At 39.1% G+C, this 12914-nt stretch overlaps 1 protein-coding gene across 2 annotated transcripts in view; it reads left to right on the top strand.

The window, feature by feature from the left end:
* TBC1D4 (TBC1 domain family member 4) overlaps positions 1 to 12914 on the top strand; it is a 117488-nt gene that overhangs the window by 71513 nt on the left and 33061 nt on the right. For both annotated transcript variants that reach the window (XM_075088567.1, XM_075088558.1), the window contains exons 3-8: positions 610 to 699; positions 4347 to 4451; positions 6947 to 7079; positions 9320 to 9411; positions 10179 to 10289; positions 10968 to 11087. In XM_075088567.1, coding sequence (XP_074944668.1) covers positions 610 to 699; positions 4347 to 4451; positions 6947 to 7079; positions 9320 to 9411; positions 10179 to 10289; positions 10968 to 11087 — 651 coding nt within the window. The remainder of the gene's footprint in view (positions 1 to 609; positions 700 to 4346; positions 4452 to 6946; positions 7080 to 9319; positions 9412 to 10178; positions 10290 to 10967; positions 11088 to 12914) is intronic.

The raw sequence follows: 12914 nt of genomic DNA, 5'->3' as shown, positions 1-12914 counted from the left end.
TGAAGTGAGAATGCATTGCCCTTTAGAAAGCCACGGCTATCACTAGTAATGAAAAGGATTTAGCTGAGAAACTCTGAGCTCTATGGAATAAGTTCCAGACACTTCAGAAAGAGTTTGGGAAAGCTGAAAGATAGCTTGCTGCAGAACCTACTCTTTCTCATCCAGAATTATGACAGAACCAAAAAGTATCACCTTAAGATCAACATAGTTTCTCAGCTTATCTATGGTATAGTTTAAAAAAATTAATACATCCACAAATTCTTGTTTTTATTGCAGCTTTTAATTTAGCTACATTGTTTACTGAAGTTTTTAATACTGCCTGTCAAATATGTGATCTTTGGACCAAAATAACTTGAAAAGAAAATGAACAACAACAACAAAAAAAGCTGTTGTCTTTCCAAGTCTTTCCTGTACTACTGAGTGTATTGTTCTTGCTGAAATATTCTTACTCAACATAGGCTGGTTTATGGTACCCTTGTTCCTGCTGAGTAAAGCTGTTGTGCTGAAGGTACTCTAAAGAAGGGGCTAGATTGTGATGGTTTTTTTGCTGTTAATGTTGTACCTCCAAGACATTCATGAACTAGACTTATTTTTCTCCCTGTCTCACAGGTTGGAAGGTTTGAAGTTAACCTCATCAGTCCAGACACCAAATCTGTTGTGCTTGAAAAGAATTTTAAAGATATCTCTTCATGTTCTCAGGTAAGCATTAATAAGAAGCAACATGTAGATCATCAGAAGAAAAGGAATTTGTTCTTCAAATTCAAGGCAACCTTGGGTTGCCTTGCTGGTCTATAGGCAGCAGAAAAAAAAAGAAATGGAGAATTCTTTTCCAGTATTCTGTGTTGTTTTCCTTTATTGGGTCTCAAAGGCCAGTTTTAAAGACGTTATCCTATCTAAATTGCCATGAATGAAAGCAAATTGCTGTTTTAACCCATTAGCTCCTTAATTTCAAAAAAAAAAAAGGGGGGGGGGTGATTTTGAGCGATTGTGACTAATGTATATACAAATCCTACATGACTTTTGATACATCAACTTCTTTGGGGAGTACAGCTGAACAAATCGAATATTAAACTGTGATTGCTTCATGAACCCTTGCAGCAGCCTTAAAGTACTGATTTGCCTTTACAAAAGTGAGAGCTGTTATTCAAATCAGGGCTTTCACTCATCTGGTAGCAGTTTCAAGTAGCTACTGCATAAAAATAATGCAGTATCATTTCCAAAGAGCTTAAGTACAGAAAAGATGAGCGCAAAATAACCACGCTGAGCTGTGGTAGTGGCAACTTTGATCATTGATCAAGAAAGCAAAGTGTAACCTGTTCTGCTTTGGGAGAGCATTGGATATACTTCTGGAAGTAGCTTGATCTCCATTTAGGGTGCTCTGTGTGCTGTGTCTGAGAAGCTCAGTTCCTGAAAGCCTTTGGAATGAGACGAGGAGAGCATTAGATCAGCCCTCCAGAAAAACAGCAGTTCACCTGCATAATTTCTTCTGGAGAATACAGTAGTAGATGAACCTAGCTATGTCCAGTAATAAGTAAATGTGTCTTATAAAGTTAAATGTCAGGCTGAGGGATTTACCTTTCTATCTTGCTCTTGTTCAGCAGCTGTTACCTCTGGCACTTTCTGTTTCGAGGTCTTGTTTTAGTACGTTATTCTTTCGTTCTCCATGCACGTGCACCACTTCAGGCCTCCTTAAACATTGTCGTTGTAGTTTAAAGTGTACTTCCTGGCATGCTCTAAATCTGTATTTCACCCTAAACTGTTTTCATTCTAATGCTAATAACAAATCTGCTCTTGTGTGACTGTGCCACCAATGCTAATACAAATTACAACTGGTCAGTATTTGTAACTCAAGTGGAATCTTGAGCTACCAACTAAAGGTCCAGGGCCTTTAAGTCAAGTCTGCTGTTTAAATACAATTTGTACTGCTCTTGGTAGGCAAAAAAGGCAAGTGCAAATACAGAATGGGACAGTATAATCAAAGAAAGTTGTATTAACAGCTTTATAATAAATACAGATCAAAGAGATTCTTAAAGCAGTGGTATGGAAAGCAAAATTTGCAGATGGCTTGAGTCTTCTCCTGCTTTGTGGGTGTACTGAGCTGAATAAAAGTGACACTTCAGCTTTACGTACTGGGCGCCGGTGTGCGTGCACATGCTGATCATAGTCAAACACAACAGTCCTAAGCGGGGACAGCCTTTGTTCTGCTGACTTTAAAGCATGGTGGAGACCAGCAAAACCATGGCAGACCTTTAAGGCCTAGCTTTCCTTCAGTAAAATAACTGTGTGCAGTAAATAGTGTTAGGTAATGCTGTGTGTGGGGCTTTGGAGATAGTTTTTCACTCCACCTCTTCACTTTTGCTTGGAGCAAAGCTTTTGTTATTTTGCATGCTCGAATAACTCAAACAGGCACTAACAATACTGTGGGGTTTTTATTGCCTTTTTTTTTTTAAATGCAAAACGGCTACTTTAGAGAAGTTGGGGGTTTTTTTCCTGTGTTCAATAGAAATTAAACATTAATTTGTTCAAGACTAAGGATTTGGTTGCATAAGCCTCCTCAGTACTTCTTTTAAGGACTTGGTGCTAGCCACAGGGCTTCTCTGTTGTGGATTTATAGGGCAGTGATTTACTGTGTATTGTGAGACTACAGCTTAGAAATGTTTGTTCTTCTAAGCTTTACAAATGATGAAAAGGAGATGTTCTCTTCAGCTTGCATTCTGGATTCTTTTAGTCTGGTCTAATAAAGGTATTTTTATTCTACAACTCAAGTATGGTTGATCTGCTGCATTCAGTTCATTATCTGCCCACCATGTAATTGTCAAAGCAGCAAATACAATTGATGATAAACTCCTCTGTGCGCTGTCTAAGCTCAGGTGTCAGAAGCTGTACAAGTTTTCTTGTTGCAGCCTGACTGACCATGAGGGAACAGAGAACAACAAAAAACTTGCTCTTTTGGCATGACAAGTCTGGCCACCCTCATAAATGTGATGGAGGTACTGTTAATTGAGGAACGTACTGTGCTGTTTATGATTCAGCAGTGCAAGTGTCACATCTATCTCCCCTACAAATGTTCTCCTGTGAAGACTGGGATTAGACAGCAGTAGGCTTGTTCAGGCACTGTCAGCAGTGAGGGAACTGGCATCTCACTGAACCACCTTAAGTACAGTTTCCTTGAAAAACAGAGGGCAATGCTTCACTGTTACATAGATCAGCATATGTGTACACATCTGTTCTTTTTCATTTTATGCTTTTGAAGACTTCACGTGTCACGGGAAAATAGGTTCAGTTAAGTCAGGATTGGTGTGGACTGTGGTAAACTAATGCCATTTGTGCCATCTTAGATACTCTCTGCTCCTTTGTTAAGTTTTGTTTAAGTAGCACAAATGTAACTTTTGGAATTTCGTTTTTAAAAACTACAGTGTGTAGCGACAGTATGTTCAGTCTGTCACGTAGTGCATTACCAATTTTGTCTAGAGTGTTTTCTGTAGTGAAAAGCAAGTTGCTTTGCCTCCTCCCCTCTTTTACGATATAGGTGTTTTCTTTGGAGATGGATCCAAGGAACTGAGTTCTGCTTTCTGTTGTATTTGAACTTGAGGGATTAGGCTTTCTTTTGGAGAAAATCTGCTATTACCATGCTCAGATGATAAAAACATTGGCAAAAGCTTTAACAATAGTGAGTCATGTTCCATGAATTGAGACTGGGAATACAGTGCTTTTTAGGAGGCAGCTCTCTGATCTTCTCAGTGCTGTTTTTAGCAAGGCGACATTCCCTGTCAAGCAGTTAGACTAGGATCTTGAAAGAAAATATCAGTAGTAATGTGTAGTAAGTCTTGAAGCTTCTGATATGTAACTTGGTCTCAAAGAATTTATTTAAGAATTTGGTTGGAATTCTGCATGTCACCACTCATTCCATGCTCTTTTTGGTGTAGTCCAAACCTGTATTGCAGAAAAGACGTTCTGTTGCTACTTTGATGCTACTCCAGTCCCAAGCTTTACCATGGGCTCATCACATCAAGATTTCACTGCAGAGGCAATTCCAGATACAACCTAGGACTTTTTTGTTTGTTTCCCTGAAAATCCAGTTTTCTTAATGGAAGAAATTCAGGTCCAGTTATATATTGCTGTATAACTTTTGTTTTGATTGTATAAAGAGCTTTATGTAGCTTTTAAATGCAAACAGAAATTTAGAAGATAACTATTGTAGTTGTAAAATAGATCATTAGGAGTATGTGTTTATAGTTCAACAAATTTTTGTTTTGGCAAGTGTTGGAGCCTGGTAACTATTTTTAGGATGACTTTGGAAACTAAACCCGTTTATAAAATGGTTTAATGTTTTTAAACTCTTTTAGGGTATAAAACATGTTGATCACTTCGGCTTCATTTGCCGGGAATCTGCTGAACCTGGGTTAAGCCAGTATGTTTGCTATGTGTTCCAGTGTGCAAGTGAATCTCTGGTGAGTATTTATTAATGATCCTAATCTTTCCATCGGAGGATATCTGAGGCACTTCCTAAACCATGGGAGTCTCTGTTATTCTGCTGTGTCAGCTGAGCCTCAGTGGTCATGTCTTCTCAGGTATATGAGGCCTCAGCTGTGAATATGAAAATATGCAATAGGAAATGCATACATTCTGTTCATATATAGCCATATCCTGGTACTCTGCTGATGCGTATATCAGTAACAAATAGAAAAAATCCAGATGGATGAGTTCACACACGCAGACTGTGAGCATATTTGGGCTCTGTATTTGATTGTAACTCTTGTATTTTCCTATTAAACCTGGAATTACATGTATTGAATCAGTAACAAAGCTGATAATAAACACTGAACGTAAATACTTTTCAGGGTAGGGTTTCAACTACTGGCCTGCTCTCCTGCATGTGCCTTCAGCCTGCCACGTAGCTTTAGCATTTTTCCTGTAGTCTGTTTTGTTCCTCAGGAGAAGAAAGTAGCATCTGGTAGAGAAGAACACCATAATATGTGTGGATGTGTGTAACTATCAAGTGTCCAATGGACTTTTTTATAAAGTATGCATCAATCAATTGAAGTTCCAGGTGCCAGTGATTTAACTGATACAGGTAGCTTGATAATGTGAGACTCCTACAGGAAGTAATTTTGGCCACTAGATTTTTATTTTAAAGCTCTGACACTTGAAAAGAAGTTGGTTTCTGGTCTGAAACATGCTTGTTCTTGGCAGCCGTGCTAACAGCTGCTAACTTTTTCAGCTAAACTTAAAAATTACTCTTCTAGCTAGCTGAAAATGTGATTTGTTAATCCATTGACTAGCTTGAGAGTGATTAGATTTATGTAAAACAAATTCAAACAGCTAACAGCCCTAGCTGAGGCTGCACTTCTATCAGAACGGGAGCTTGTTATGAAGTCACCTCTATCTTTGTACTAACAGAAAATGTTACATCTGATGTATTGATAAGTCTGACCATGCATAATTCAAATACTGATAATGTGGTGTATAAAGAAACCATGTATTTATGACCCTTTTTACATGTTCTAGTACTGATATGTGTGTGTGTCAACATAACAGTATGAAATGACCATTCCTAAGCTACTTTCAGATGCAATCACTTGGACCCAAGTGGGAATTTGACTGTGGCAAGGCAGAGCTGTAAAACACAATGCTTTCTGGATTCTGTGCTGCCACGCAGGCTATGTTGGTAGTCTTGTGTATATTTGCTCTAAATCTAGCTACGGTCTGTGCTACAGTTCTTGTGATTTTATCATAGTCCTAATCCATATGCTTAGCACTGTTCTATGGATCTTCCATTGGAGAGGCATTGCTGCCAACTTTTAAAACTTATCAGTCTGTATTGTAAGGCAGATATTCACTGTTCAATACCTGCTTTATTGCTAAGAAAAGAGAGCACCCAGGGATTACTGGAAGTGCTTAAAACTGGGTTTTTAAAACAAACAAAAACCAAACCTAAACATATTGGGACACAACACCCCACCCACCCCCCAAATGACAGAACCTCAAAGAAGTCTCTGTGATTTTAATATTAGACTGCATGATTTTGGCCTCAGATATTTCAGCTTGCTTCTTCCTGCTTATAAAAAAAGCAACAGGCAACAGCAAGGACCCGATTCTGAAGCAGAATACTGATTTCTTTCCTAAGATTGTCATCAAGCTATTGTCTCCTTCTTTCCATGCTAGTGCAAAGACTCAGGTAAACAACTTTTAATAAGCAGTGTATTGCCCTAAAATACAGGAAGGGGAGCTCCTAGTGCTTTGTACAGGAAGACTGGGAGTGTATTTGAATGAGTGCAAAGAAACGCTGTCACCTCGACCTTTCTTACACAAAAGTTGAGCTTTTCCAGTGCTGGTGTGTGGGAACATAGCACTGCTGTATTTGTGGTAGTGGCAGAGGAAAGACCAGGGCAGACTGCAAGGCAGGCCAGCAGCACTTAAAAATAAGTTGATGGTTGTAATGAAGCTGGTCGCCAGTCTAGTAGCCTGGAGAAAAGTGAACTGCTGTGGGAAGCTCCTGCCTGCCAGCAAGATGGGTCTGTGGGATTTGTTCTAAAATGTTACAGTAGTGGGAGGAAAGTCGTTGAGAGGGAGCATGTGCAGTTTACAGGAGAAACTCCAAGCTAAAGAAGAAGAAATTAATGCTTTTTATTTAGCCTGCACATATTCAAGCCAAAAATTCCCACTTGTGGCTTCTTACAACAGCGGCTGCCTGCCCAGTAAGCTTGAGTAGCTGCAGTTAGATATTCAAAATTATACTCTCAGAAGCAACAACAACTTGAAGATGGTGAGCACCCACAGAAAAGGCAGAAAAGCTGGCAATACTACCTTGATCTCTTCAGAAGGCAGCAAACGGGTTTTTTTTTTTATTGTAAAGCACCTGTCTATGATGTGATTTATAAATATAATTTGATGTATATGGCATGCATTTTTTTTATATACTGTCTTTTCCCTCCTCCTCTTTTAGGTTGATGAGGTAATGCTTACCCTGAAACAAGCCTTTAGCACTGCTGCAGCTCTGCAAAATGCCAAGACACAGATTAAACTGTGCGAGGCCTGCCCTATGCATTCATTGCACAAACTTTGTGAAAGAATTGAAGGTAGCAACTGAGTTTATTTTCTAATTGTGTTTTTCTGATTATTCTAGAAGAATTTTACTGTATCAATTTTAATTATGCCAACCATATGCTTGCAACTTAAACAATGTAAGAACAGAGGGAAAAGTATGTATCCCAATAAGTAATTCTTACCGTCACTCTGCACTCTCTGTAACCATATGTAGGTGATAGCAGTAATGAATGTAGTATAATGTATATATACTGTATATACAGTGTATATATACAGTATACATATATATATAGAATATAATATAGCTTGTTATAAATACATGCTCTTTCATCATTGTAGCTCTCTTAAATGTTAAGCAGAGCAGAAAAACTCAACAGTTCATCTTCTGGGTTTTTTTGGTTTTAGTTTTCTGAAGATGTATTCTTTCCTAGTGGATCATAAAAACACAGTTGTGAGTTTCTCTGGAAGTGAGGTATGCCAGAACACAGGCAGAAAATCTTACAAGACGGAATTTGTAAAAAAGTTAGTAGCAGGATCCTATTTTTGTAGTCACACCACTGTGACTCCTTGCAAAGTGTTGTAGACAAAAAAAGCAAATATGTTACACTAGTCTTGCATCTTCTGGTCTGGTGATGATGGTGCAGATAAATGCCAGTTCTCCCATTCATTAAAAGTCACTCTTGCTACTTACCTCCCTCTGGTGGATGAAAAGCAAAGTATAAAATCTTAGCAGAGTGAAAATCTGTTAGGTTGTGACTGGTATTTTCTGGGTTTACAAGAGATGTTGAGAAGTGATAAAGCTTAACTGGGAAAGTCTTCTATCAATGAAAAAACTATAAAGGCTGCTGTATAAGGCAGTCTTAAGTATCTTGAATACAGGCACTTGTAAGCCTGGGATAAGTAACTAGTATTAAAATAAAATCTCTTCTGGGGAAATAATTTGAGTACCATAATAGTAGTTTCATAAACTTTGAACTTAGTGACTGAAAGATTTATTTTAGTTTCTGCTTCTTTTTATCTGTCTGCTTTGTTTGAAGTCTAGAAGTTTATCATAATCAAACCCAGGGCTTCATGGCTTTGGAAAATTTTGATCTGTTCTGATTGCAGTTCTCTGTGAATGATATCTATCTTGGATGCCAAAAAGATATATCTTAATCTGATTCAGGGGGTTGTTTTCCCCACAGTTTTTATAGCTTCCTAGAACAAGCTCTGTGAGCAAATGTGCACTTTATCGAATATCAGAAATTCTTTCCTTTTTCTTATGGCTTTTATGCTGCTTTTGCTTTTAAGTGTCTTCAGTTCTCTGGTATGACCTATACCCTACCCTTTCCTTGTGCAGAAATGCATCTGAACTTTTCAGTTAAAAGCATCTGAAAACTTCTGAGTATCTTGTGCATCAAGTACTTTTCCAGTTATATCCCTGATCTGTTCCTCTCTTCTTCCTCTCCCATACAGTTGTCAGGCTTCCATCTTAGTGATCTCTTGGTACTAGGACAAAAGACATCAGTGGGTTAGGGAGCACAACCCTTTACACAGGAGCCATCCACTTACATACTACTAGTTCTGTTTTTACTGCTCAGGAAAGGAGACAAAACCATGTGGTTTAGCAAAACCTGAAGTATTTTGTGTCATGGATACTGCAGATACACAACTGGCATACATTAAACTTGTATAAACTCGAATGACAGAATGGCGGGGGTTGGAAAAGACCTCTGGAGATCATCTTGTCCAACCCCCCTGCTTGAGCAGGCACACCTAGAGCAGGGGTCACAGGAATGCGTCCAGGCGGGTTTTGGATGTCTCCAGGGAAGGAGACTCCACAACCCCCCTGGGCAGTCTGTGCCACTGCTCTGGCACCCTCACAGCAAAGATGATTTTCCTCATATTCAGGTGGAACCTCCTGTGTTCCAACTTGTGCCCATTGCCCCTTGTCCTGTCGCTGGGCACCACTGAAAAGAGTCTAGTCCCATTGTCCTGACACCCACCCTTTAGATATCTATAAGCATTGATGAGATCCCCCCTCAGTCTTCTCTCCAGGCTGAACAAATCCAAGTCTCTCAGCCTTTCCTCATATGGGAGAGTCTCCAGTCCCCTGATCATCTTGGTAGCTCTCCACTGGACTTGCTCAAGCTGTTCCCTGTCCTTAAACTGGGAGGCCCAAAACTGGACACAGTGCAGGCTTATATCTTCTATTATCTTTTTTGTTTTCAAAAAAACTTTTTGAGAGGTCATTTGGAAATCTGGAAGCTTTAATATTTCTTTCTTTTCTCAGGACTCTATCCACCAAGAGCCAAACTTGTAATTCAAAGACATCTGTCATCACTAACTGATAACGAGCAAGCGGACATTTTTGAACGTGTTCAGGTAATAAATTAGACACTGTCTCAAATTTGAAAAAGACCATGATAAAATGGACTAGACATTTTTTATTTTGATTGTGTTGCTTACTTGATCTAGAATTTATTATTGTTCCACCAAACATCATACTGAAATAGCATGCTCCAACCTAACCTCATGTGTGATACACTGCTATCAGAAATGTTTTGGTTCCCAAGTCTGCTGAGGTGTTCTGTGTTCATACCAAGAGTACTTTTTTTTCTGAGCTTAGTTCTTTGTCTGTAAAGGCATTTCCCTACTTGAAAATAATGTGGGAATGAGTTGAGAGCAGTTGAGATAGGCAGGTATCGAAGGGGAGGTTGGTATTTGCAGAAGCTCCCTTTTGGCTTACTCTGAGGCATAAGCAAGTATACTCAAGCATGTGAAGTATACAGTAATTTAGGCTTCCAAAGGCTGCACTCCACTCTAGCTGCCTGATGAAGGGAATGCCTGTTTGGTTTTCATGAGTTCCTTATTCCATTTATAAGGCTACACAATGGCAGACAGCCTTGGAGGTTGCATAAGGCTCCCTCCTCTCAACAGCCTGTAGCATTCTCCATATGGAAACCTTTGGTCTGTTTTGCTCAGGAGCATGAAGGCACACAGCCGGTAGTGCAATTTGACACACTAATAGTACACTCTGGCATCTGGCGTATCAATATATTAACTTCAAAGAATACATACATATGGAAGGGAAAATAAACAAATCATGGCTTGAAAGACAACTTTTTTCTTTTCTTTGCTGTTACTGACAGAAAATGAAGCCTGACAATGACCAGGAAGAAAATGAACTTGTGATCTTACATCTACGCCAGCTCTGTGAAACTAAGCAGAAGACGCACATTCACATTGGTGAAGCACCATCGGTAAAGCTTATTTTTGTATTATTCCTCTCTGTCCTCCCACCCTGTTAAAACGGAATGTTGAATATGAGTAGGGCCACTGCTAGAGTTCATCAGGGGTAGCTGAAACTGGGTATTGTAATTAAGAGAGTGCTGAGAAAGAGAAGTAATTTGATTTGATTTACAGTGTTATGCTTGGGGTGGTTTTTTTTAGGTTTGGGGGGCAGGAAGGGAGGAAATAAAGACAACCAATTATTTTTAGGTCTAGATTTCCTTACAGTGTGAGGATACCTCTTCTGTCCATTTCCTTTCTCCCTGATCCCCACTCCCAAACAGTCATTTCTAGGGGGAATAGGGATGAAGAGGGCATTGGTTTCAGTTTAAACTACAAACTTTTCTAGCAAAGGAAATGGGTAACAGTACTGTTAGATTGATATGCTTTTACAAGATAGTCATTAGGGATGAAATGTCCGTTTAATTGTGGGGGTTTTGTGGGTTTGTTTTTTTGGGGGTGTGTGGGTTTTTGTTTTGGTGGTTTGGTTTTTTTTTTTGTTTGTTTGTTTGTGCCTTTTTTAAAATAAAGGCCCAAGGGTGTGTTGTTTATTATGTAACTTGGTTCAGCTCTAGTCTTCTAGTCTTTGGAGGTCTGCAATTGCAAAAAGAATTGCCAAACCTGAATTGTGTCCTTGTTCTTTTCAACAGACTGTTTCAAACAGTGCGATTCCAGAAAGCACTACCAGTGGTGGCAGGTTTAAACTTGACATTCTGAAAAACAAGGCCAAGAAATCCTTGACTAGCTCTCTGGAAAATATCTTCTCAAGGGTAAGATTAACAACTCATTGTCAGCAGCTCTCCCAGATATCCTTGACAGTAAAGACCTATCAGATATTTTTTTGTTGTTTTTGGCCTCGGTCTGATAAATACTTAATGAAACAATATCCCTGTCGTGAAATCTGAGGGTTATAGCTGGGTTGATCGTGACTTAACTGTGCTAGAAAGATTATGGTAAGGTCATACGTACAGAGGGAAAAAGGGGAATTTTTTTCTGAATAATGAACATTCATTATAGGTGGCAAGTGAGTTAGGCGACCATTATCAAATGTGATGCTTCAGAATAAAAAAACTAATCAGGATGGTTGCGTGATCCTATAAAGAGACGTGCTCTCTCTTTTTGAAAGTGTGACTAGATGTGCCAGCATAAACTGGAAATCTTTCTATTCTGAGAAGTTACACCTTACCTCTCGTAACTAAAATTACTTGTATTGCTAAGAATCTTTAGAAAGTAGTAAAAAAGTTGCCCTTTTGCAGGGGAAAAAAAAAGTTATAGATTTAAAAAAACCAGAGTTGTTCATACCTGGCTAGCAAAGCTGAAATGAAGATGTGGAATTGCAGATAATTACTGGAGTTCTTTTATATTAAATAGCCTTTTAAGGAAGAATTCTGTATTGCAAGTTTTGCTTAGTGTTCCCTGCTTAGTAGGGAGAGTCCTGAAAGCAGAGAAGAGTTATATGGCAGAGTGACTGAAGAGCTGGGTACCTGGGATCCAGTATGTCATTACAGAGAAAGTGTGATGAGCTGTGAATACTGGATGGCAAGGTTTAAATATAATTTGGAGCAGTGAAAAGAAGTTTCTTCTGCTAGTAAAAGTACCACACTAAATCAAGGTGTAAGTTGCACTTGTCCTGCAGCTTATATGGGTATGTCATAAAGTAACCTGCAAATGTAGGATGCCACAGATGCTCCCTATGGAGGAGGCAAAATATTATATGCGAGGAGAACCCTTAGAACTGTTTGTATTTAAGGTTAGATGTGAATTTGATCTAGGACTGAAGCTGGCATTAAAACTCCCCATGTCAAATCTGGCCAATGTTCTGCAGCAAGCTTTACACACTAGGTACTTGGTCTGAATAGAGAGAGAGAGCGCAAAAGAGAGTGATGACAGTCAGAAGATCTGGATAATTTCAGCAGTCTGGAATATCATCAAATGGTGACAGCTACAGTCATGTCTGTGCTGAGTCTGATTTCTTTTCCACATCTAAAGGACATGTGACTGGAAAGTGATCTAGCTGTGACGGTGGGTCACTAACCCTGCAGTGGTTGTGGAACAGGCATACATCACTGGGAATAACACAGGAAAGCAGCCCTGCCATATATGGACATATTAGCTCTCTGATCATGTCAAGGAAAAATTGTTTAGGTGAAATGCGCTGCTTAAGTTGAAGAGTCTGAAAGGAGGAAATTGCTTATATATTGTTTTTGATATAGTATGTTCCTTCTCACCAGGGCCACTGTGACATGCTGCATGTTATAGTATAAGGTTCTACACAGTCCATGGTTGAGTTCAAGAGAAGTGGACACCCAAGTCTGGATTAGAGCCGTTTTAGGTTTGCAGACTTGCTGTTTTGAGGAAGGTTGTCTCATCTTTAACTTGAAACTGCAAGAGATCAGGAACAGCAGTATGTTATAGTGAATCATGATACACAGAGGGATTCATGCTTACAGATCTATTTAAAGGCTACACAATACAAGACTGAAAAATAATTTGCAGTGCAGCTCAACCACTAATTATTTAGTTAAAGCAGGTATTTGTGACGAGTGTTTCTGTGCACGTATACTGTGTGTTATGTGCATACATGTGATATACAATGA

The sequence above is a fragment of the Phalacrocorax aristotelis genome, chromosome 1 (genome assembly GCF_949628215.1).
Source record: "Phalacrocorax aristotelis chromosome 1, bGulAri2.1, whole genome shotgun sequence".
NCBI classification, from domain to species: domain Eukaryota; kingdom Metazoa; phylum Chordata; class Aves; order Suliformes; family Phalacrocoracidae; genus Phalacrocorax; species Phalacrocorax aristotelis.
Note: the sequence above shows the minus strand (reverse complement) of the source record. Positions and strands in the feature narration are given on the sequence as shown.